The sequence below is a fragment of the Oncorhynchus keta genome, chromosome 4 (assembly GCF_023373465.1).
Source record: "Oncorhynchus keta strain PuntledgeMale-10-30-2019 chromosome 4, Oket_V2, whole genome shotgun sequence".
NCBI classification, from domain to species: domain Eukaryota; kingdom Metazoa; phylum Chordata; class Actinopteri; order Salmoniformes; family Salmonidae; genus Oncorhynchus; species Oncorhynchus keta.
Window position 1 is genome coordinate 56,358,863 of NC_068424.1, and position 25,109 is coordinate 56,383,971.

General features: G+C 39.9%; 2 protein-coding genes and 1 long non-coding RNA gene across 34 annotated transcripts in view; 2 read left to right on the forward strand and 1 right to left on the reverse strand.

The window, feature by feature from the left end:
• The first annotated feature begins 5,392 nt into the window (after positions 1-5,392).
• On the forward strand, positions 5,393-9,725 carry il21 (interleukin 21). The gene is made up of 6 exons (XM_035770334.1): positions 5,393-5,588; positions 5,874-5,915; positions 8,507-8,620; positions 8,723-8,761; positions 8,990-9,070; positions 9,183-9,725. Exons 1-6 carry the CDS (start codon positions 5,463-5,465, stop codon positions 9,201-9,203), a joined length of 423 nt encoding a protein of 140 aa, XP_035626227.1. The 5' UTR covers positions 5,393-5,462; the 3' UTR covers positions 9,204-9,725.
• Positions 9,726-18,576: 8,851 nt separating this feature from the next.
• LOC127925738 (uncharacterized) lies at positions 18,577-20,163 on the forward strand. 28 transcript variants are annotated; one of them, XR_008122153.1, is made up of 6 exons: positions 18,577-18,755; positions 18,990-19,089; positions 19,347-19,421; positions 19,455-19,529; positions 19,702-19,801; positions 19,843-19,988. It is a non-coding gene; the product is annotated as an uncharacterized LOC127925738 (long non-coding RNA). The 28 variants fall into 28 exon arrangements; XR_008122155.1 differs by lacking the exons at positions 19,347-19,421; positions 19,455-19,529 and adding an exon at positions 20,018-20,163 and having other exon boundaries at positions 19,553-19,801; positions 19,843-19,917; XR_008122130.1 differs by lacking the exon at positions 19,455-19,529 and having other exon boundaries at positions 18,577-18,855; positions 18,940-19,089; positions 19,553-19,801.
• An 819-nt stretch (positions 20,164-20,982) lies between these two features.
• The window catches only part of adad1 (adenosine deaminase domain containing 1 (testis-specific)), a 36,925-nt gene continuing 32,798 nt past the window's right edge, over positions 20,983-25,109 (reverse strand). For all 5 annotated transcript variants that reach the window (XM_035766032.2, XM_052510821.1, XM_052510811.1 and 2 more), the window contains exon 14: positions 20,983-21,131. The gene's annotated coding sequence lies outside the window, so the exon portion shown is untranslated. The remainder of the gene's footprint in view (positions 21,132-25,109) is intronic.

The window sequence follows — 25,109 nt, forward strand, 5'->3', positions numbered from 1 at the left end:
GTGAATGTCACCCTTTGCTTTCATAAAAAAACGTAAGGAATATCAGATAGAAAAACAAATAAAAACCATTTTTGGCGGGGACAAATCAAACACACAGAACGAGATTTGTATGTAATTTATGAATGTTCAATTTAGGAGTATAAGAAGTTGATACTATGATTCATACAGGCAAACAAAAATGAATGAAAAACAAAGCAGCAGACTGTAGTAGATTGTGTGATTACTTATTCACAGTAGGAAAATGGTTTCAGTTCAATTAAAGAGATATGTTGACATGTTTGTGTGATCAAATGTATGTTCCTGAGTAGGTTGAACCAATGGTTCCCTTTTAATGCAGAAGACCAACAGAGGCGATCCCCCACCCACGGAATTCGTTCTTCCGCTATACTTACCGTAATATTGGCCATTTGTTGTTCTGTTTTATCATTTGGAATCATTCTGAAAGCAGGCACACCTGACCAAATTTAACCAAACACAGTTCCAGATTGCATAGTCCTATTTGATTTCACAATTTTGGGGGGGGGGATGTTTTTAGAATATTCATAACAAATAAACAATCACAAGCCGTCATCTTGGCTTAACGCCCAGTATGTTGAGTGTTATCGTCAGCCTCTCCGGAAATGCTCACTAACACTTTACAGTGAGGAGACCGCAGTGTAGGAAATATCTGTAGGTGGGAGTACAAAGTATATCTGTCACAATCAAGAGTGTTTGTATTTCATGATTAATTGTTATATATTAACAAAATGAAAAATCCTGTCCTTGTTCAATAATGACATGATTAGCCAATGCAACAGAGATACTCACCTACGTATTTATTTGAACAGTGAAACAAAAATGTGTACATTTGGCTCTATACTCCAGCATTTTGGATTTGAGATCAAATGTTTTCTATGAGGTGACAGTACAGCCTGTCACCTTTGAGTTCAGTATTTATTCATACATACAGAGCCTTCCGAAAGTATTCACACCCCTTGACATGTTCCACATTTTGTTGTGCTACAGCCTGAATTTAAAATTAAATTGAGATGTTCTCACGGATCTACACACAACACACAAAATCCCATAACGTCAAAGTGGAATTATGTTATTAGAAATGTTTACAAATTAATTAAAAATGAAAAGCTGAAATGTCTTGAGTCAATAAGTACTCAACCTCTTAGTTATGACAAGCCTAAATATGTTCATGAGTAAATATTTGCTCAACAAGTCACAGAATAAGTTCCATGGACTCACTCTGTGTGCAATAATAGTGAATCGTAAACACAGATTCAACAACAAAGACCAGGGAGTTTTTCCAATTCCTCGCAAAGGGCATCTATTGAGAGATGGGTAAAAGAAAATGCTAACATTAAATACCCCTTTGAGCATGGTGAAGTAATTCATTACACTTTGAATGGTGTATCAATACACCCAGTCACTACAAAAATACAGGCATCCTTCCTAACTCAGTTGCCGGAGGGAAAGGAAACCACTCAGGGATTTAACCGTGAGGTTAATGGTGATTTTAAAACAGTTACAGAGTTGAATGGTGGTGATAGGAGAACATTTAGGATGGATTAACAACATTGTAGTTATTCCACAATACTAACCTAATTGACAGGGTGAAAAGAAAGAAGCCTGTACAGAATAAAAAATATTCCAAATCATGCATCCTGTTTGCAAAAAGGCACTAAAGTAATACTGCAAAAAATGTGGCAAAGCAATTCACTTTTCGTCCTGAATACGTCCTTAAATCTACTTGAATATCTTTGGCAAAACCTGAAAATAGTTGGTTAGCAAAGATCAACAACCAATTTGACAGAGCTTGAAGAATTTTGAAAAATGTACAATCCAGGTGTGGAAAGCTCTTAGAGTCTTACCCAGAAACACTCACAGCTGTAATCGCTGCAAAAGGTGTTTCTAACATGTATTGATTCAGGGGGTTGACTACTTATCTAATTTGATCGTTTTCTTCCCTCAAAATGTTAGAATTTTTCATCCACTTTGATATTACAGAGTATTTTGTGTAGATCGTTGCCAAGAAAATTACAATTAAATCTATTTTAATCCCACTTTGTAATACAAAAAAAATTGGAAAAAGGGGTGTGAATACTTTCTGAAAGCAATTTATGTATCTAGTCCCCCCATTTGAAGGTGTCATAAGTATTTGGACAAAATCACTTATATGTGTATTAAAGTAGTCAAAGGTTTAGTATTTAGGCCCATATTCCTATAACACAATTACTACAACAAGCTTGTGACGACAAACTTGTTGGATCCATTTGCAGTTTAGTTTGGTAGTGTTTCAGATTATGATGTGCCCAATAGAAATGAATGGTAAATAATGTATTGTGTTTAGATAGAAATATAATATGTTTCTGAACACTTCTACATTAATGTGGATGCTACCATGATTACAGATAATCCTGGATGAATCCTGAATAATGATGAGTGACAGATGAACAAAGATCCTAAACCCCAAGACACACTAACCTCTCACCATTACCAATGGTCTTTATGCCTCTGCAACTTTCTCACTCATCAATATTCAAGATGAATTCAGGATTATCCGTAATCATGGTAGCATCCACATTAATGGAGGAAGTGTTCAGAAGCATATTCTACTCTTATTTACAATGAAGGTAACTCCAAAATGACAATGCCTTATTTACAATCATTTCTACGGGTCACAGCATAATCTGAAACACAACCAAAACATAAACAGTAAAACAGATGTGTATGAAAATCCCCTCAAATAAAAGGTGCCATTATGTATTGTCGCCTTATATGAAACATTTGATCTCAAACCCAAAATGCTGGATTGTAGGGCCAAATTCAAAGTTTAAGCCTCCCTGTCCAAATAAATATGTAGGGGAGTGTACACAAAAAAACTGCAGTAAAATCCATAGATTTAAACTTCAAATTTGATGTTAGATTTTAGCTCTTAGATTTGTCATTGTAATTCTTTATTTTACTCTGTTTGGGGTTGTTTAGTATGACCACAAACTCGTTTACTTAGAGATTTATATCAACTAAAGACTAACAATATAAATTATTTTACCATCAAAAGATTTTGATTGTCAAGAAAGGGGTGAGTAATATTTCTCAGGAGTCTCACTTATTTTATCCCCTCCCTTCAAGGACTTATATAATATGTTTATCAGAAAACAGAGAAATTGTGCGTTGCACCAGATTTATATATATATAACCGTTCATTTCCATCTGTAGTCTCTGGGCAGATTACTTCCAAGCACCTGATAATAACAGATTACAAAACATGTGATCCCTTGAGCAAGAGCCATACAGTTGTATTTTGAATCCGTGTGTTAATGCACATACACGATCCACGCGCATCAAACATTTTATACGACCACCCTAAGTTTGATTGTACATTAACTATCACAAAATACGTGTACATCAACTGTGTACATTAACTATCACAAATGTTCTGAAAGTAATGAAGAGTAGTTCAGTATCTAGTTCCTTATTACGGTTAATGAAAATTGTCTGCACACCTGTAATGAAGCCACATGTCTTGCACTGCGTTTAACACGGTTGACCACAGAAAACAACTCTCACTCTGATTTCACAGTGACAGAGTTCTCTAAGACAGCTACCTTCCCTCAATGCAACACTGCTCACACTAGCATATAGCACACTATCACACCAGGTCGTATTGGTAGATTCACATGACTGGACGAGGAAAGTTGTGATTCATCTCGTGTCTACCTGAGGACAGAAATCCCTTCCATGAGTGATAACCAACTCTCAGACAACTAAATGGCCTCTCTAGGAATGAAATAACAGTCCTACAGAGATACACGTTCCAACAGGACGATAAGGGGTGCTCGCCATTGCCTTTCCCCTATATAATGACACTATGAGTACTGCTAGTGTTACTTGCTTCACAGCTCATAGGCCCAGTCCCCACCCACTATTTCCTTTATGCTGAAACAAAGACCAGAGCGACAGGGAAGGAGGGGTTTTCTCTTAAATCTGTCACAAGATCACTTCCTCCTCTCAGATAGAAGCCAGTAGTACAGCATCCACTCCGCAATAGGATGGAACCCCTTAGGTAACCTCAGACCGCTGACGCTGCAGAAACCGGCTTACGCACACTTGGACACTACACAGCTTCCTGTCTGACTAACATTGGAGGTTATCTCACATGAAGTCATGGCGATGCTTGTTCAGTTTTCCCCAACAGGGAATTTTTACGACACCGTTTGGTATCAAACAACAACAAAAAATGACAAGAGGTAAAAAAATAACAGCTGAAGTGTTAAAGTACTGCTATAATGACAAATAGTTCATTAATGATGCGTTCCCCAAGTAAAAAACACTAGCATTTTTCTCCAAGATTGATTATCAAATTAATAACATTGGGTAAATTATAAAAGTATGATTTGTAGATTTTATTTGACATTTGTTCAATTTAAAACGTATGAATTAAGTGCCAGAGATAATGAAATTGGGAAATGTTTTGAAATACACTCAGCCACCACCGATGATGTAAGACTGAACTCATTACATTCTTATTGACTGGTGAATCTATGATTCAGCGACCTCCACACCAACCTAAAGGTGCAATCATAACACGTGACAATACACAGAAAGTGCAGTGCTGATGAACTTCACCCAGGGTCCTACACACTTGTAACATCACCCCCTAGCTCGTATGTCTGTTTGAAATCAACAGCCCTCTCTCCAGCTTTCACTGGTTTCTATGGAGTTGTTTGAGATTTCACCACTGTGGGATTGATGCGGAATTCTACCATAATATTCAAAACTATACATTTCCCAAAATGAGCAATACTACAAGGACAGACACTGATAATATAACATAAGCTGAATTTGAATGAGGTTTCAGGAGTAATAAACAGCAGGCCTCAGTCTTGGGGGTAGCTTTCAGGTGAGAGTCTGGTTTCAAGGGTTCCTTCCTGTTGATACAAACGTATATCCTCCCAGAAGAGGGAAATATGGTGGAGTGCCCTTAGCCATTGTAATGTCATTGTTGTAGTCCTTCAAAGAATTTCTTGTTGTTCCTACAAGTTCTGCTTGTGTAGGAGGCCAACCACACACAAACAGCTATTTGATGTGTCTGCAGATACATTTAGGCTATTGTTACCTATAAAACCTATTAGATGTATCGGTCCTCTGATTCAGAGTGAATCTGCTCTGTAGTTTCCTGCCTTGTGTGCAGAAAGTATGCTTTCGTTGTCACTCTCGCTTCCGTACGCCCCACGCACCCACCACTTGATGCAACTCCGAGCTCACGTTGTGGTAATGGCCAGTGGAAAAGAAAATGTGTTTACTCATTCAATCACTTTCCACAGTTTTCCAATATCTCAAACGTGGTTTTCCTGTGTCCTGATGGACAAATATATAGGTAAGTTAGACACCTGTCCACATTACCAGTCAACGTTTTGAACAGCATCCTTTGGGTAATTTGTGCCATCGTTAAAGAAAGTTAAGAGAAGATGAAGCTGCTTGTTTGTTGTCTCCTAGCCATTACCTGTGTTTTGGTGGATGCAGACAAGGGTGAGAGAATCCTGAAGCTGACTGAAGTAATAAAGGAATTAAAAGCGCTAAACCAAAGTGTGACGGTAGGTCAAGCTGCAATTTATTTAGCACTTTCTCAAAGCTTATGCGTTATGAGCACTTGATGTATTCCATGGACTCTTGGAAGAAACCATGAGCTTTGATGAATGATTATAGCATGTTTTATTATGCATTATACTGTGTACCGCAATACATCTATTGCCTTTATACATTTATAAAGGCTGTGAGTGGCTCAGAAAGAATTACCATAACGGTAATGCTACATCTCTGGGGCTGATATGTATGAAATGCAATCTCAGTACCAAAATGTTTTTGTTGTCGTCTTGCAGCACAACAGTGTGATGTCGAACGCTCCTTCAATGGATACGGAAGTAAGTGATTTTGAAAGGGACATCTACTATAGCTCATTTACTTTGCAAACATATGGAGCTCATGCTGACATCAGTCAGATAACTCACAAACAATGAATGACCGCTGTTATTGGGGTTGCTGTCATTTATGCTCTCCCACCTACTGTCTATGGCACAATGTAGGACGCTAGTATTAGGGCAGGCAAATGTGGTCTCGTGAGGTCAGGAAATACTGGTGTGATACATTATGTTAAAAAATGACACAATCAACAATACTATAAAGCAATAAAGAGTGCAATTACATGTGTAATAGATTTGCATAAATGATGTGTATAGTTAATTAGCTATATCACCAATAATGAGTAAATACTTAGTTTATTATAATAGTCTAATTTGAAGTAATTCATTTAGTAATCCTTTAGTCATTATAACAGGATGTGGAGACAGTAGAAAGGTACACAGTACTACATCTTTTCATGGAAAACTATTTTGTTTTACTAAAAACTTTTCAGCTAAATTACTAGCATGGGTCAATTGGTTTTACGATATGTGAATAACTAAATCAAATAAACTAACTGAAAGTATTAATGGACAATCTACAATAAAGAATACATGTGTTGGTTTTATCTTAGCAGGTGTAACACATTTACAGTGTTAACATATGATTAGAGTAGAGGCCCACACACTCAGAATCACAAACTCTTTCATCATTTAAAAAAAAAAAACACACTTGACAAGAGAATGATTTTTCTTTCAGCTATTTATCAGTTGCCCTGACAGTCAATCCAGTTTGGCATGTGTTATTGTCAGAGTTCTGTGTATGAAGGAGTCAATGTGAAAGTGAGCTCCAAGTCATGAATGAGTCAATTTGAAAGTGAGCTCCATGTCTCTTGTGCACATTTAGGAGAACTGTAATGAGTAATCACACTACCATGTCTCCGTGGCTTATCCCCAAGAGACAAACTGTGCTACTGTGCTGTTAAAGATTCCTTATTAATAAGAATTCCTTGTGGTTTTACTAAATGTTTGACTATATCTTAAAAGTTAGTTGAACATTGTTGTCCTAAACCTAACCAAATATTTCATTAGTATCCCATAGAACCAGTCTGTCACCAATGTTAAATAGGTAAACGTTCCATCAAAAGGTTTCCATGTTATCGTTTTGACACTAAATATAAAATTGTGTCTGTACACTCTTAGAAAAATAAGGTGCTTTCTAGAACCTTTAAAGGTTCTCCGGCTGTCTACGTAGGAAAAACCTTTGAAGAAACCTTTTGGGTTCCATGTAGAACCATTTCCACAGAGGGTTCTACATGTAACCCAAAAGTATTCTACCTGGAACCAAAAATGTTTCTCCTACGGGGACAGCCGAAGAACCCTTTTAGAACCCTTTTTTTTCTAAGAGTGTAGCCGTCTAACAGTTATTGTTTGAGACTCAAAAGGTTTCCCCGCATGGGGAAAATATCATTACCTAATGGTAGAGACAAATGAAAGCCTCCACATGGAACATGTGTTGTCATGTCAGCAAAGAGAGTTATTTTCTATTCTGTGAAACACCCAGTCAAAGTGGAGAAACTGGAAACAGGCAGCAAGTAATGACAGTGAAAACATCTCTCTGCTGAATCTCAGTGAAGCGGGGGAACATATTATTCTGTATGGGATACATTGGTAGAAACATAATTGTTTCTTTGTCGGGGTGTGGATGTGATGTGCCAGGGTAGACGGGAAAGTCTTACCTCGATAAGCAGAATATGACCTTTGTGTGTCAAGGTTTTGTAGCACATGATAACACAATCAATATAAATTATAAGAAAAGGTATGACTTATTACAACTTAACTATGTCTATGAGAGAACCAACATACTTGAGAGCGGGTTATGTTATGAAGTATAGGCATTGTGGGCGTTAGGTGTATGTGGCTCAATAGAATACATTTGGCTGGCATGAACTGGAAATATTGTATGTATTCGGGTAGAAGTTCAGGTTAATGAAATGTAGCAGTGTGATGAATGGCTAATTTATCTTGAAGATTGTATGTTGCTTAATTAAGCAATAATGACCGAGGAGGTGTGGTATATGGGCAATATATCACGGCTAAGAGCTGGCACGAAGTAAACGTGATTGGGTCGAATCCATGGATTTCGAAAGAAAACACAACGACTTGGTCTTGTCTCTGGCAACTGAACCGATAGAATGTATGACCAGTCGGCTTGGGTAGCAACCCTTGATTTGTGTCGGGGCTACATATTGTGGAAGGATAACATAGTATGAATAAATTGCAAAAAAATAGCCCTAATGAAAATATTTCAATCATTATTTGAATATGTTGGTAACCCATTGTATAACAATGATAATGCCCTCGAACCCGGTGTTTGGAGGATATATTCGCACGGTTTGCCAGCCCAAAACAAAACACCAGTGCCAATATATCTTATAAACACCGGATTCGTGTGTATTATCACTTAAATACAGCACCGCCCTCATGTGGTTCCTATTCCACATTACAAAGTTTACATGCGAGTGTAACAGAGTATCAAAATACAATCAATTGGAGTGGAGAATAACCAGTCTGGTTCCATTCCATAATTTAGTGTCTCTTTTTGCTTTTTACAGGAGTGCTGTTCCCAGTCTGCCTTGGAGTGCTTCCGGGCGATGGTACCTCATCTCAAGGCCAAAAATAAGATCCTTCAGCGTAAAGTTATCAAAAACCTCAACAACCGAATGATTGTGAGTCACTTAAGAAAATGTGAAAAATGTATATCTATATAAAAATGTACATAGCAAGACTGTGTGGAAAAATATTAACATGTTGCTTTGTTCGGTTTTTAGTTGGGAAGTCTGGACTCCTGCAGTCAGGAGGAGAGAGAGGTGAGCCTTGCCATTATTTTCCTAATTACACTATTAGCGTCATCATGATCATCATTATTGAACGTAATCATTTGAGGGAACGTGGAAAGTATGTTAAGGGTGATAGTTACTTTACTAGGCCTATTTTCAGTCCAAATCCAAGAGTAACTTCAAATGAGCATTTTATCCAGAAAACAAATGAAATTGTGAGAGCCAACTAACATTTTCTGTGTTCCTTTATTCCCTCAGAAAACAGTCTGCCAAGGATGTGATTCATATCCAAAGGACAGCCAGAAATGTGTACAACAGTTGGAATCTCTGCTTCAAAAGGTATCGTTTTTTTATAAATAAGTCAGACTTTTAACAACAATGTCATCTACACTTCAACGACAGCAAATGATTGTAGTGTGCAGTGTGCTAACTACCAAAATATGTTTTTCAGGCCCTCAGTAGACTGGCGTGAGGAAAAGATTGGGAGGGGGGGAACGTGGGAAAAGACATGGGAATGTGTAGAAGACACTACTCTGTGAACACATCAGAGGCATGGCCATTACCGTCACCTTACTATTCTATTTATGTAATATTTATTTATGAAATGGTGTTATCCTACTCAAGCTAAAGAACGTTTTTTTTTATTACCACAAGACAGCCTTTTTGGTGCCCTATAGTGCAAGAAGATGTCCATGCAGTTTATCATTTGATTGTTCATATTTCTTTATTTATTCACATGAACATGTTTGTATGTTTGTATACTATTCACATTGTTAGTTGTGAATATGTCTCACCCATTACTCCATACTATGCATCTTATTAAATCAAAAATAAGTATCTCACAATGAGATTAAATCGATTGAAAAGGTGAAGAAATTATGAAATTGGAGAAAAAGTATTTGTTCATCATTTTTGATGATCCTATACTGTTGTTTTTTTGTATTAATCAAAAACATGTCATTTAATGTAAGAATATTAAATAACTGATATTGTATATGTGTTCTGATTATTTAAATTGCAATTACAAATCAAATTGAGGCCATTCATTTACAGCAAAAGATAAGGGGGGGGTACTATTTTCAAAAGTATATGGTGAATTTTCAAAACACTTAGTACAAAACGTTAAACTGGCCACTCTTGTAACGCAGCCAGTCTTACATTCGAAACCTTTAATTTTGTTTGTAGATATCTTTCACCACACAACCCTTGATCAAAATATAAGTTTACTGTGAAATATAATGAGTACATTGGTTTAAATCACCAAAACACAACATAATAATATCAATTTAACCGTTTTAACAACCAGTTACACCAATAGCAAAAAATGCAACATACATGTTTGAAATTTGCCCTTTGAAGTGCTGAAAGTAATATAGTACATTACACTATTTTCACTATTTTTCTTTTGCATATATTATAGTATTACAGTACTGTATTGGCCAATACAATTTTAGTAAAGCAGTGTGAACCACACCTCAGGAACTTAATTTTGAATACATGTTTACATACAGTACATAACTGATCTAGTCAATATCAGATCTTTTGACAGTAAAACTTACTGTGAAGTAAAGTCATGATAGTCACATTACGGTATACAGTGCATTTGGAAAGATTCAGACCACTTGACTTTTTCCAAATGTTTTACGTTACAGCCTTATTTTACAATGGATTAAATAATCAATCTACACACAATATCAAATCAAAGTTTATTTGTCACGTGCGCTGAATACAACAGGTGTAGTAGCTAGACCTTACAGTGAAATGCTTACTTACAGGCTCTAACCAACAGTGTTAAAAAAAGGTATGTGTGTGTAGGTATGTAAAGAAATAAAACAACAGTAAAAAGACATTTGAAAATAAGAATAGCAAGGTAATATACAGACACCGGTTAGTCAGGCTTTTGAGGTAGTATGTACATGTAGGTATGGTTAAAGTGACTATGCATATATGATGAACAGAGAGTAGCAGTAAAAATAGGTGTTGGCGGATGGTGGGACATAATGCCGATAGCCCGGTTAGCCAATGTGCGGGAGCACTGGTTGGTCGGGCCAACTGAGGTAGTATGTACATGAATGCATAGTTAAAGTGACTCTGCATATATGACAAACAGAGAGTAGCAGCAGCGTAAAAGAGGGGTTGGGGAGGGGGGACACACACAATGCAAATAGTCCGGGTAACCATTTGGTTACCTGTTCAGGAGTCTTATGGCTTGGGGGTAAAAACTGTTGAGAAGCCTTTTTGTCCTAGACTTGGCACTCTGGTACCGCTTGCCATGCGGTAGTAGAGATAACAGTCTATAACGGAGGTGGCTGGGGTCTTCGACAATTTTTAGGGCCTTCCTCTGACACTGCCTGGTGTAGAGGTCCTGGATGGCAGGCAGCTTTGCCAAAGTGATGTACTGGGCCGTACGCACTAACCTCTGAAGTGCCTTGCGGTCGGAGGCCGAGCAATTGCCGTACCAGGCAGTGATGCAACCGGTCAGGATGCTCTCGATGTTGCAGCTGTAGAACCTTTTGAGGATCTCAGGACCCATGCCAAATCTTTTTAGTTTCCTGAGGGGGAATAGGCTTTGTCGTGCCCTCTTCACGACTGTCTTGGTGTGTTTGGACCAATCTAGTTTGTTGTTGATGTGAACACCAAGGAACTTGAAGCTCTCAACCTGCTCCACTACAGCCCCGTTGATGAAAACGGGGGCGTGCTCGGTGCTCCTTTTCCTGTAGTCCACAATCTCCTTAGTTTTGGTTACGTTGAGGGATAGGTTGTTATTCTAGCACCACCCGGCCAGGTCTCTGACCTGCTCCCTATAGGCTGTCTCGTTGTTGTCGGTAATCAGGCCTACCACAGTTGTGTCGTCTGCAAACTTAAAGATGGTGTTGGAGTCGTGCCTGGCCATGCAGTCGTGGGTGAACAGGGAGTACAGGAGGGGACTGAGCACGCACCCCTGGGGAGCTCCAGTGTTGAGGATCAGCGTGGCAGATGTGTTGCTACCTACCCTCACTACCTGGGGGCGGCCTGTCAGGAAGTCCAGGATCCAGTTGCAGAGGGAGGTGTTTAGTCCCAGGGTCCTTAGCTTAGTGATGAGCTTTGAGGGCACTATGGTGTTGAACACTGAGCTGTAGTCAATAAATAGCATTCTCACATAGGTGTTCCTTTTGTCCAGGTGGGAAAGGGCAGTGTGGAGTGCAATAGAGATTGCATCATCTGTGGATCTGTTTGGGTGGTATGCAAATTGGAGTGGGTCTAGTGTTTCTGGGATAATGTTGTTGATGTGAGCCATTACCAGCCTTTCAATACCACATAATGACAAAGCAAAAACATTATTATAATGATTTTTTTTTGCAAATGTCAAAAAAACAAAAACATTTACGTATTCAAACCCTTTACTCAGTACTTTTTTGAAGCCCCGTTGGCAGCGATTACAGCCTCGAGTCTTCCTGGGTATGACGCTACAAGCTTGGCACACCTGTATTTGTGGAGTTTCTCCCATTCTTCTCTGCAGATCCTCTCAAGCTCTGCCAGGTTGGATGGGGAGCGTCACTGCACAGCTATTTTCAGGTCTCTCCAGAGATGTTTGATCAGATTCGATCTGGCTGGGCCACTCAAGGACATTTAGAGACTTGTGCCGAAGCCATTCCTGCATTGTCTTGGCTGTGTGCTTAGGGTCATTGTCCTGTTGGAAGGGAAACCGTTGCCCCAGTCTGAGGTCCTGAGCACTCTGGAGCAGGTTTTGGGGAAAAAACAGCATGACGCTGCCACCAACATTATACACCGTAGAATTTGTGCCAGGTTTCTTCCAAATGTGATGCTTGACTTTCAGGCCAAAGTGTTCAATCTTGGTTTCATCAGACCAGAGAATTTTGTTTCTTATGGTCTGAGTCCTTTATGTGCCTTTTGGCAAAATCCAAGCGGGCTTTCATGGGCCTTTTACTGAGGACTGGCTTCCGTCTGGCCACTCTACCATAAAGGCCTGATTGGCGGAGTGCTGCTGAGATGGTTGGCCGGGCGGCCAGCTCTAGGAAGAGTCTTCGTGGTTCCAAACCTCCTCCATTTAAGAATTATTGAGGCCACTGTACCCTTCTCCAGATCTGTGCCTCGACACAATCCTGTCTCGAAACTCTATGGACAATTCCTTCAACCTCATGGCTTGGTTTTTGCTCTGACATGCACTGTCAACTGTGGGACCTTATATAGACAGGTGTGTGCCTTTCCAAATCATGTCTAATCAATTGAATTTACCACAGGTGGACTCCAATCAAGTTGTAGAAACAGCTCAAGGATGATCAATGGAAACAGGATGCACCGGAGCTCAATTTATTTTCAGTCTCATAGCAAAGGGTCTGAACAGTTATTTACACAAGGTAGCTGTTTTTTCATTTTAATAGATTTGCAAAAAATGCTAAATAACTTCGCTTTGTCATCATTTGTATTGTGTGTAGATTAAATCAAATCCTCATCAATCAATTTTAGAATAAGCTGTAATGTAACAAAATGTGGAAAAAGTGAAGGGGTCAATACTTTCCAAATGCACTGTATATCATACTATACATTCCTACTTTGGAGACATAGGCCAACATTTTCATTATGTGGCTCACAAAATCTGTAGTGGACAAACCAGTTTAAAATCTATAGGTTTACCAAATGGTTTAGTATTTATCAATTAAGACCAGACAGATTAAGTAATAGTAACATTTATTTTAAAAATGAGAATAGAATCATATTGTCACGTCCTGATCTTAGTTCCCGTTGTATGTTTCTATTTTAGGTTGGTCAGGGTGTGAGTTGGGGTGGGCATTCAATGTTTTTGTTCTATGTTTGGTATTTCTATGTTTGGCCTGGTATGGTTCCCAATAATAGGCAGCTGTCAATCGTTGTCTCTGATTGAGAACCATACTTAGGTAGCCTGTTTTCCCACTCTGGTTTGTGGGTGGTTGTTTTCTGTTGTGTGTCTGCACCAGCCAAAACTGTTTCGGTCGTTCGCTTTTTTGTTCTAGTGTTCAGTTTCTTCATTAAATTTACCATGAACACGTACCACGCTGCACATTTACATTACATTTAAGTCATTTAGCAGACGCTCTTATCCAGAGCGACTTACAAATTGGTGCATTCACCTTATGACATCCAGTGGAACAGCCACTTTACAATAGTGCATCTAAATCACCTTGGTCCTCTTCACATTCTACCACCTACGAATATCGTTACACATATCAATATTAATGTGAGCATTGCATTTGGAAAGGCAATTACTTTATGTGAACATGTAATGCTATGTCAAACATGTATATCTCGATGAAACACTGATTAAGTTATGTGTTGTACTTAGTCAATTGAAAATGTGCTTAGAGTTTTGAAACGGCCTTTTTGATGATCTGATTTGAGTTTTGTATTAAGAGTTGCGAAAATGTACCACATACATGTGAAAATTGACAAGAAAAAAAAAACGAAATTTAAGTACAAAAAGGGGAATTTCACACCCTTGGGGAATCTGGGTTTGTATCCATCATGTTCGAGGAATTTCTAGGTCAGTGAGATGTGTTTCACACATAATCACCCAGGAGGAAGGCAGGTCTGGGTTTCACGCGCTGAGTGAAACATCCTATAACAGCTTCCGGTGTATTAATGAGGAGGGGATGGCGGGAGCTCTGTTATACTGACTGCACTATACATTTTCTTCTTGTAGATATTGTTGTCCTTTTTTGATAGAGCCATTGGACCTCTTTCAGCAATGTTCCTATTGGCAGATCCATTGCTAAATATACAAGCTGACACATTCTTCCAGTCTCTGAAAGATTACAACTAGTGTGGAGCGGTGCTTCGAGGCCTGGCTTGTCCCTCCCCAAGGCGGGCTTTTTTGAAAGGGTAGCGAACACTAACACAATCCTTTGGGCAGAACTGACCAGACAATTACAATCTTGTCTAAAAATCAGCTTCTTGATATGCCGCACCTGTCAGGTGGATGGATTATCCTGGCAAATGAGAAATGCTCACTAACAGGGTTGTAAACAAATTTGCTCACAACATTTTAGAGAAATAAGCTTTTTGTGCATATGGAACATTTCTGAGATCTTTAATTTCAGCTCATGAAACATAGGACTAACACTTTACACGTTGTGTTCATATTTTTGTTCCGTATAGTTAGCACAGCCAGACAAACAGAACACCACACGGGCATGATAAACATTAGTGAAAAACAAATTTTTTCAAAAACATCTTGCGTAGAGAAATTCTGAGATTACTGCGTGTTGGTCAATCGAAGTAAACAATTCTGCAAGTTTGTGGGTATCTAGTGGGGCGGTATCTGCATTCACTATGAATACTGGACTTTGTGGTTCACTATGAACAGCAGAATATACAGGAAGTCAAAACTTTTATAGGCAGAGTTCCTCTGTCCAATGGCTATGTTCTTTTGCCCATCTTAATCTTTTCTTTTTATTGGCCAGTCTGAGATATGGCTTTTTCTTTGCATCTCTGCCTAGAAGGCCAGCAACCCGGAGTTGCCTCTTCACTGTTGACGTTGAGACTGGTGGGTACTATTTAATGAAGCTGCCAGTTGAGGACTTGTAAGGTGTCTGGTTCTCAAACTAGACACTCTAATGTACTTGTCCACTTGCTCAGTTGTGCACCGGGGCCTCCCACTCCACTTTCTATTCTGGTTAGAGACCATTTGCGCTGTTCTGTGAAGGGAGTAGTACACAGCATTGTACGAGATCTTCAGTTTCTTGGCAATTTATCGCATGGAATAGCCTTCATTTCTCAGAACAAGAATAGACGGATGAGTTTCAGAAGAAAGGTCTTTGTTTCTGGCCATTTTGAGCCTGTAATTGAACCCACAAATGCTGATGTTCCAGATACTCAACTAGTCTAAAGAAGGCCAGTTTTATTGCTTCTTTAATCAGAACAACAGTTTTCAGCTGTGCTAACATAATTGCAGAAGGGTTTTCTAATGATCAATTAGCCTTTTAAAATTATAAACTTGGATTAGCTAACACAAAGTGCCATTGGAACACAGGAGTGATGGTTGCTGATAATGGGCCTCTGTACACCTATGCAGATATTCCATTAAATAAATCTGCCGTTTCCAGCTACAATAGTCATTTACAACATTAACCATGTCTACACTGTATTTCTGATGAATTTGATGTTATTTTAATGGACAAAAACATTTGCTTTTCTTTCAAAACAAGGACATTTCTAAGTGACCCTAAACTTTTGAACGGTGGTGTATATTTAAAAAACATGTATAGGCAGTTTAAGGACACTGACTGTGGATCATTTGGCCAATAACACTAGCTTATTGATGGCGCTGGCAGTGCATGGTAGGTTTCTTTCGCTCTCTCTTTCTACTCTTTGATCGGAACGGGTCTTTCACATCCGAACTGGCAAGTCTTTTTCTACGGGCCTTTTCAGAATGGGTCTGACAAATTGGGTAGGGTAGCAAAGCCACAGATCCATTTTGGGACAGATCCTTTTTGGACCTATGAAGAACTTTAGTAGACAGACCCTGCGTTGTGGGTGTTGTTCAGCAGGGTTCACCTCTCTAACAGGACGAGACCCAAAAGGCAAGGGCCATATGAGCTCGTTCTGTAATTTAGGATTTTAAAAAAGCCTCGAAAAGAAGAAAAATAAAATGCCCCTATAAATTTGACAGAATAATGCAGTGTGCAGAGATTTTTTGATGAGTGGAATCTTTAACACCAGTGACATCTGAGGGGTATAGCTGCTCCTCATTTAGCCTGTACACCATAAACCCATTGACTGTGTCAAATGTTTTACGTGCTACTAAGGTTTCCAATGTATGCATATAAAGTAAACATGAACTTCACCTCATGCAACACGGGTAACCAATATTTGCCTGTCAGTTCTCACACTAACAGGTGCAGCATGTTTTTGAGCTACCTTGCCAACACAGGAATTCCCAGCCTTGGGGTTTCAAGAGAGCCAAAACATTGTCAACCTCTCTCTATCAAGTGTGCTCCATGTCTGCTAGCACAAACACTTGAAACAAAGTTGGGTTTACTACTGTAATCACACTAGGGGTCAATATAAGGGGATATTTAGTGTTAACTGAGGGTCCTGTGGTGAGCAGAAGTAAGTCAACTTGCACAAGCATCATCTCTGGCCTCGTTTCCCTGTCTCATAACAGTACACCTGAAAGAACAAATAGTTTCCTTTTGCAGCAATGAAAAACATTCTCGAATCAACCACAGAAGTATGTCTAACATGCCACAACATTTTGGAAGGCTGACAAGCAGGTGTCAGTGGTTTTGGTAAACCCCTAGTGGTCTCTCCAGTGGGACAGGTTGTGGTGGTTGGAGATGGTGGGTTTTTCCTCGTTGGTTAGTGCAGAATTCCCATTGTAGTCAGATATCGCTACACACATCACAATGTGAAAGATACAACTTTTTTTTTAAACTCAAACTGACATTCTGCAAAAGCTGTGGTATTGAACCTTCTTTAAAGAGGCAGTGCAGTCAAAATGGGATTTTACTGGGTTATCAAATGTTATTTGACACATGCGCTAAATTTAACGGTTGTAGACTTTACCGTGAAATGCTTGCTTACGAGCCCTTCCCAACAATTCAGAGTTCAATTATTATAAAAATATTAACACAAGGAATAAAATACACAAGAATGGAGCTATATACAGGGGAACCAGATCACGGTGCAGGTTTACAAGGTATTTGAGGTAGATACAGTGCCTTCAGAAAGTATTCCTACCCCTTGACAGCAGCCTGAATTCAAAATATATTAAATAAAAACATTCACCTTTCTACATATAATACCCCATAATAACAAAGTGAAAACATGTTTTATACATTTTTGCAAATATATTGAAAATGTCATAGAAAAATATCTAATTTACATAAGTATTCACACCCCTGAGTGAACACATGTTAGGAAGTAATTACAGCTGTGAGTCTTTCTAGGTAAGTCTAAGAGATTTGCACACTGGGATTGTACAATATTTCGCACATAATTAGTTCTCTCACGTCACCCCGCTCCTCCGCTCTCTCCACTGGCTTCCAGTTGAAGCTCACATCCGCTACAAGACCATGGTGCTTGCCTACGGAGCTGTGAGGGGAACGGCACCTCAGTACCTCCAGGCTCTGATCAGGCCCTACACCCAAACAAGGGCACTGCGTTCATCCACCTCTGGCCTGCTCGCCTCCCTACCACTGAGGAAGTACAGTTCCCGCTCAGCCCAGTCAAAACTGTTCGCTGCTCTGGCCCCCAATGGTGGAACAAACTCCCTCACGACGCCAGGACAGCGGAGTCAATCACCACCTTCCGGAGACACCTGAAACCCCACCTCTTTAAGGAATACCTAGGATAGGATAAAGTAATCCTTCTCACCCCCCTTAAAAGATTTAGATGCACTATTGTAAAGTGGCTGTTCCACTGGATGTCATAAGGTGAATGCACCAATTTGTAAGTCGCTCTGGATAAGAGCGTCTGCTAAATGACTTAAATGTAATGTAAATGTAATAATTTGTTCTTATTCTTCAAGCTCTTTCAAGTGGCTGTTGATCATGGCTAGACAGCCATTTTCAAGTCTTGCCAGTTTTTACTTTAATCGGCTTGAAAATATAACTAGGCCACCCAGGAACATTCAATGTCATCTTGGTAAGCAACCCCAGTGTATTTTTTATTTATTTATTTTTTAACCTTTATTTAACTAGGCAAGTCAGTTAAGGTCACTAGGCAAGTCATTTAACTCAGAAAGTCAATGAGGAACAGTGGGTTAACTGCCTTGTTTAGGGGCAGAATGACAGATTTTTACCTTGTCAGCTCGGGGATTCAACCTTGCAACCTTTTGGTTACTAGTCCAACACTCTAACCAATAGTACTAGTAGTAGTGGTGGTGTTAGTACTAGTAGTAGTGGTGGTGTTAGTACTAGTAGGTAGTGGTGGTGTTAGTACTAGTAGGTAGTGGTGGTGTTAGTACTAGTAGGTAGTGGTGGTGTTAGTACTAGTAGGTAGTGGTGGTGTTAGTACTAGTAGGTAGTGGTGGTGTTAGTACTAGTAGGTAGTGGTGGTGTTAGTGCTAGTAGGTAGTGGTGGTGTTAGTGCTAGTAGGTAGTGGTGGTGTTAGTGCTAGTAGGTAGTGGTGGTGTTAGTGCTAGTAGGTAGTGGTGGTGTTAGTACTAGTAGGTAGTGGTGGTGTTAGTACTAGTAGGTAGTGGTGGTAGTGGTGGTGTTAGTGCTAGTAGGTAGTGGTGGTGTTAGTGCTAGTAGGTAGTGGTGGTGTTAGTGCTAGTAGGTAGTGGTGGTGTTAGTACTAGTAGGTAGTGGTGGTGTTAGTACTAGTAGGTAGTGGTGGTGTTAGTACTAGTAGGTAGTGGTGGTGTTAGTACTAGTAGGTAGTGGTGGTGTTAGTACTAGTACTGGTAGGTGTGGTGGTGTTAGGTAGTGGTGGTGTTAGTAGGTAGTGGTGGTGTTAGTGCTAGTAGTAGTGGTGGTGTTAGTAGGTAGTAGTGGTGGTGTTAGTACTAGTACTTAGTAGGTAGTGGTGGTGTTAGTACTAGTAGTAGTGGTGGTGTTAGTACTAGTAGGTAGTGGTGGTGTTAGTACTAGTAGGTAGTGGTGTACTAGTAGGTAGTGGTGGTAGTACTAGTAGGTAGTGGTGGTGTTAGTACTAGTAGGTAGTGGTGGTGTTAGTACTAGTAGGTAGTGGTGGTGTTAGTACTAGTAGGTAGTGGTGGTGTGGTGGTGTTAGTACTAGTAGGTAGTGGTGGTGTTAGTACTAGTAGGTAGTGGTGGTGTTAGTACTAGTAGGTAGTGGTGGTGTTAGTACTAGTAGGTGTGTGGTGTTAGTACTAGTAGGTAGTGGTGGTGTTAGTACTAGTAGGTAGTGGTGGTGTTAGTACTAGTAGGTAGTGGTGGTGTTAGTACTAGTAGTAGTGGTGGTGTTAGTACTAGTAGGTAGTGGTGGTGTTAGTACTAGTAGGTAGTGGTGGTGTTAGTGCTAGTAGGTAGTGGTGGTGTTAGTGCTAGTAGGTAGTGGTGGTGTTAGTGCTAGTAGGTAGTGGTGGTGTTAGTGCTAGTAGGTAGTGGTGGTGTTAGTGCTAGTAGGTAGTGGTGGTGTTAGTGCTAGTAGGTAGTGGTGGTGTTAGGTAGTGGTGGTGTTAGTACTAGTAGGTAGTGGTGGTGTTAGTACTAGTAGGTAGTGGTGGTGTTAGTACTAGTAGGTAGTGGTGGTGTTAGTGCTAGTAGGTAGTGGTGGTGTTAGTGCTAGTAGGTAGTGGTGGTGTTAGTGCTAGTAGGTAGTGGTGGTGTTAGTGCTAGTAGGTAGTGGTGGTGTTAGTACTAGTAGGTAGTGGTGGTGTTAGTACTAGTAGTAGTAGTAGTACTAGTTGTAGTAGTAATAATAGTAGTAGTAGTAGTCTTTCTCAGTGACCCGGACAGGCCTTTCCCCTCCGATGCCACTGTGAGGGCGTTGGTGGTGGAGGTGATGCTGGTGCTTTGTGGTTATTCCCTGACTTGTGTAGCTACCAGCTTCAGCACCCCCTGGACACAGCTGTCAGTGTCAACTTTTACAGCTTCAGGCTTATCTAAAAAGCTCCTTTTGAAGTTGGGGTCAATGAAACAAGCCATGTGGATGACTCTCTTTGCCTTCTCTGTGTATCTGTTGTTAAGGTCTTCTCTCATTATCCCTTTCATCTCCTTGGTCAGGAATGGCTCCGTATCCTTTTCCATCAGAACATCACAGGTGATGTGGTCCAGGACAGGCTTGATGGCTGACAATGTCACTCATGTCTCTGAGGCAAGTGCATCTGTAAACTTTCTCAGAGGTTCAAGGAGCTGGCACAGTTGCTCCATGACACTTATGTCGGCATCTTTGGGCATCAGATGCCATGTTCCTCTTTCCCCAGCCAGTGTCACACAGACCGGCTGCTGTTGGCTGAGGAAACGCTCAAGCATCTTGTGTGTAGATCCCCATCGGGTCACCACATCATGGATCAGAGCCTTCTGTGGCACGTTGAGGGCAGCTTGCTTTTCTCACAGTTCTTGCCTTCTCTTCCAGCTCCTTGAGAAGCCGCGGACCAGATGACGGCAGGCCTTAACTGCTGTGTCAACTCTCTGAATTTTCAGAGCCTTTGAGATGGCCAAGTTCAAATTATGGTCAAAGCACCCAAGCCACAGATCTGGGAACTCTTCAAAAGCCTTGGTCATGTTTGTTGCGTTTTCTGTGGTTATGCAGACCAGGTCTTTCTTGCTTATCCCCCACTCTTCCAGCATATTCTCAAAGAACTCTCTGATCTTCTGAGCCGAGTGATCTTCTGGGAAGAAATGCGTTTCCAGGCAGTTTGATTCCAGTTGCCAGTCTGGGGTGTGGTAATGGATTGTGTTGACCACCCTCGCTTTCACTGGTCCAGAGGACAGGGTTTGCTGCACGCCCACTCTGTAAACAAGGGAATAGCAAGTGTATTATTATTACTATTATTATTATTATTATTATTATTATTATTATTATGTGTTGTTATATTATAATTACTCACAGTCCGTCTTGCATTTGAGTATATTCAATGACCCCATGCACAATTTACATAAATACAAATGAGTCTTAAGAAGACAGTGATAGTAATTGCAATGAGCCCAACAATTGACATATATAGGAGTCTTGTATAGGAGTTTATAGTGTTTCTCCCGTTGGAACACTTTTTCAACCAAGTCGACGACTGCCGGATTTTAAAGGAACAAAATCTGTTGTTTGGGTGACTAAACTACATAACATGTTATCGTGTGCAATGGGAGAATAGAGTCTGCAGACACGACGCATACAGCAGCAGAACACCGTGCAGTGTTTTAACAAGAGTAGTAACACTGAAAGCTTCAGTTTACATTATGGACAAGCTATTAGCAAATTAGACAAACCATGACATTTTCCCCCATTCCGAAGTCCCCACATCATGCATTGAGCTAAAAGTTAACTTACCTTGCATTTGCTGTAAAGTAGAAGGTGGTGGTCACGAAGATGACTCAAGAGATTTGAAGTGTTGCCCCCGTTCGAAGCGTTTTTCTTTCTGTTCTGGAGACAGGGTGACCATTTTCAATTAAGTTTCACTCTTGTAAAACCCCAAATACGACCACACTTCAGATTTGGTCCTCTTTAGAAGGCTGAAAAATCTCCAGAGCGCTGTCACCGCCTTCCGCCATGTTCACACACAAAACAAAACCCAGGTTGCATGCTGCGCCTGTATCAGACTGTTGCTAACTTTGGTTGCTGCTGGACAGTATTTACTGTGAGTTTTTCCAAACACGGTTTTAAATGACAATAAAAATGTGAAAACGGTAATACTAGCCGTCGGGAATTTTACCTAGTTTACAGCTACATTAAAGTAAACCAACGTTTTGGAAATACATAACCATGTCTAACCAGTTATCAAAGAATGTTATATGCAGTTACATATAACTGTTTGTACTTAAAGGTAACCAGATAGTGACTTCACCCAAGTTGGTCTTTGACCACACTGTGTTACTTCTGTGAGTAAAAATGTATGGTTCTTACCCTTTAACAAAAACAACTACAGCACTTGAAACAAACCAACCTACTTTGAATAAACAAAGAATATAAATCACAAGTTCAAACATCTCTCTCTCATACTTGTAAACGTAAGCAACCATTTAGTGAAATTAGCTCTCCAGCTCAAAATGCATAGCTTTTGCAGCTTGTAACATCAGATGACATGGCTAAAGCCAGACGGTTTGTATTTCGATCTTTATCAAGCAGGGAAAAAATCATTGGAAACACTCTTTAATTTATGCAAGCTGTCTCTAATCAATCATCCAATGTCTGGTTGTGTGTGAGTGTTTGGTGGTGGGGGGGGGGGTCACCTATATGAATCTTAATAGCACAAAGCATAATATTTGCCAGGTTATACAATTTGTTGATCAGTGATTCATTCTACACCTGACTTTGCTCAAGCTGATCCTCTCCAACAACCTCGATCCCTGATTATTGGACGGCGTAACAATGGGGCAAATAAGACAGTTAAAGGGGAGAGACTATTAATACAAGCAGAAAAGAGCACGCCAATACACTGCTGGGACGCTCTGTGCAGACAATATATTCTGCAACTTAGCATCAGATGATAAAACAGAAAGATGGGATAAACAGCCCTATTCTACTTTAGGAGGTTGTGGAAGATGTAGCGATGCAGTCTCACCCTTAACATAACAAGACAACATCAATCAACAACAATATTTCACTACATATTCGTTGTCTGTTCTTAACATATGGGTATGCTAGGCAGTTTTATATCAGAAAATGTAGAGGGGAGAAATGTAGGCCATTTTCAGAACATAAACGGCTAGCCTGTTTTTATAAAAACAAAAAATACCCAACAACTCTGTTAAACCGCGGTATTTGGAGAGATACACTGCTCCGCCTCCACAAAGCAGGTAGTGGGAATGACAGTCTGACACCTGAACAGTTCACTGCCAGTAAATAAAAATCTCCCAGCTCTCCTACAGAATATGTTCCAGTGGATTTCTTTAATATGGAGATACATTGCACATGTATTCCCCCCAACTGGGCTTCTCCTCTTTACATGTTTGTGAATGCACTCATTTTGGTATCGGAAACTTTTGAGGGGGGTGTTGGCACTGGCAAAATCTCTATCCTCAGCATTTACGTGTATTTCTATAGCTAATGAAAATAGCTACTCTGTTCAAAAATACATGTTCATAGATCAAATGCCTATTTTTCCCATATGTTGATAACAGACAACAAATAAGTTAAATAATGTCCTTAAATATCGTCTAATAATTTGGTGCATTGGGCTAAGCAGGGGTAGGCAACCCTAGATTGTTGCTTATGTTCACAAGTATGGCCCCATTGTCTTTTTCATGGATTGGGAAGTGGGGCTACTCATGTGTGTAAGGGATAGGCTACTATCATGGCTGCCCAATTCCGGTCCTGGAGGTCCGAAACACTTCTGGGTTTTGTTTCTACCTGGTATTTAATTGCACTCACCTGGTGTCCCAGGTCTGAATTAGGATCATTTAGGTGGCGGTAATGCACCAATAGGTGCAGTCTGCCATAAAACCTTGAAGATGAACCCTGACAAGTTCTACAGTTACTCTTCTTAAAAATGTTATTTAAAACCTAACCTATGTCCAAAAAGCTAATTGTAGCATCCAATTTTGACTGTGGCATCTGACTATGAAAGCTAGAGTAAACCCTGTACTCAGAGCTCTAAAAAGTGTGTCCGTTTTGGTCCCATACACCAAAATATTTTGCTGTGCAACCTGACATTGTGGGAGCACCATGTGCCTAGAAACATAATCAGCCATATCAGTTGTAATGATTGGGCTTCGCTGTACTATTGTTTTAGCGTGCCCTACAGATAAAAGTGAGCCTTACTGTCATGGTTGCACCATTACTACAGCAAAAACAGATTGTATCTAGCACAAACAGGTAAACAGAAGACATGACCCATAATACTGGGGAAATGTTTTTTTCTTCCTATCGTGAATTGGCCATACAGTCATAAACCATTTCGTAGGCTGTTCTAAAACCACATGTTCATTTGTTGACACCTTGTTCAGCCTATGTAGCATCATTAGATGGCTAACAACTCGGTTACTTAATTACCAGTACATCCAAACATGGGGGCACAGAAAGAAAGAAAACGGGATAGATTCTTCAGGAAATCAATATCATATCAGACCATATCAGAGCAATAAACTTGACAGTCTACAATTTCCAATGTAATGCATAGGTAGTGCTGTTAGTTTATGTCGAAACCTGATATTCAACCAATTACAGGTTTTGTATCAACATTTGAACTTTTATGATAAACTAAATGGTTTTTAGACTGTTAGATTTAGTTTTTAATGGCACAAAAGTAACTAGAAATTCAAAGACCCAAAATGGCGATAATCAATTAAAAAAGTATATATTTTTTGATGCTCCTAAAAAAATAAAACTGTGCTCCTACCCAGTGATGTATTATATTACATTTAAAGCCCTGCCTGTACTAGACACGGCCAGTCTGCAGGCAATCACAGTTGTCCTGGATGACAATTTCAAACAATATTTAAACAAAATATATATATATGTCATCTGTTAGGGACTACAGAGGGGTTTTGAGGCTCCCAGTCAGGTCGAGAATGGAAAACATCAGAGGAAGTTCCAGAGGGTGAACGTTTTCATATTGTGGTGGGTGTCTGTCAAATATGACTCGGTGTAGGAGCTCCTTAAGTTTCAAAATGGCATAATATCTGACCAGAGAGCTGTTCGTTCTAAAAAATATATCTTTCAAATCATACATTTCTGAAAAAGGCAGTGTTAAAAATGTATTTTTCCCTTCACCCAGTCTAGCTAACGTTACAGCGAGAGAAAGTGGAATCGGTGACTAGAACCCTTTTTCCTACT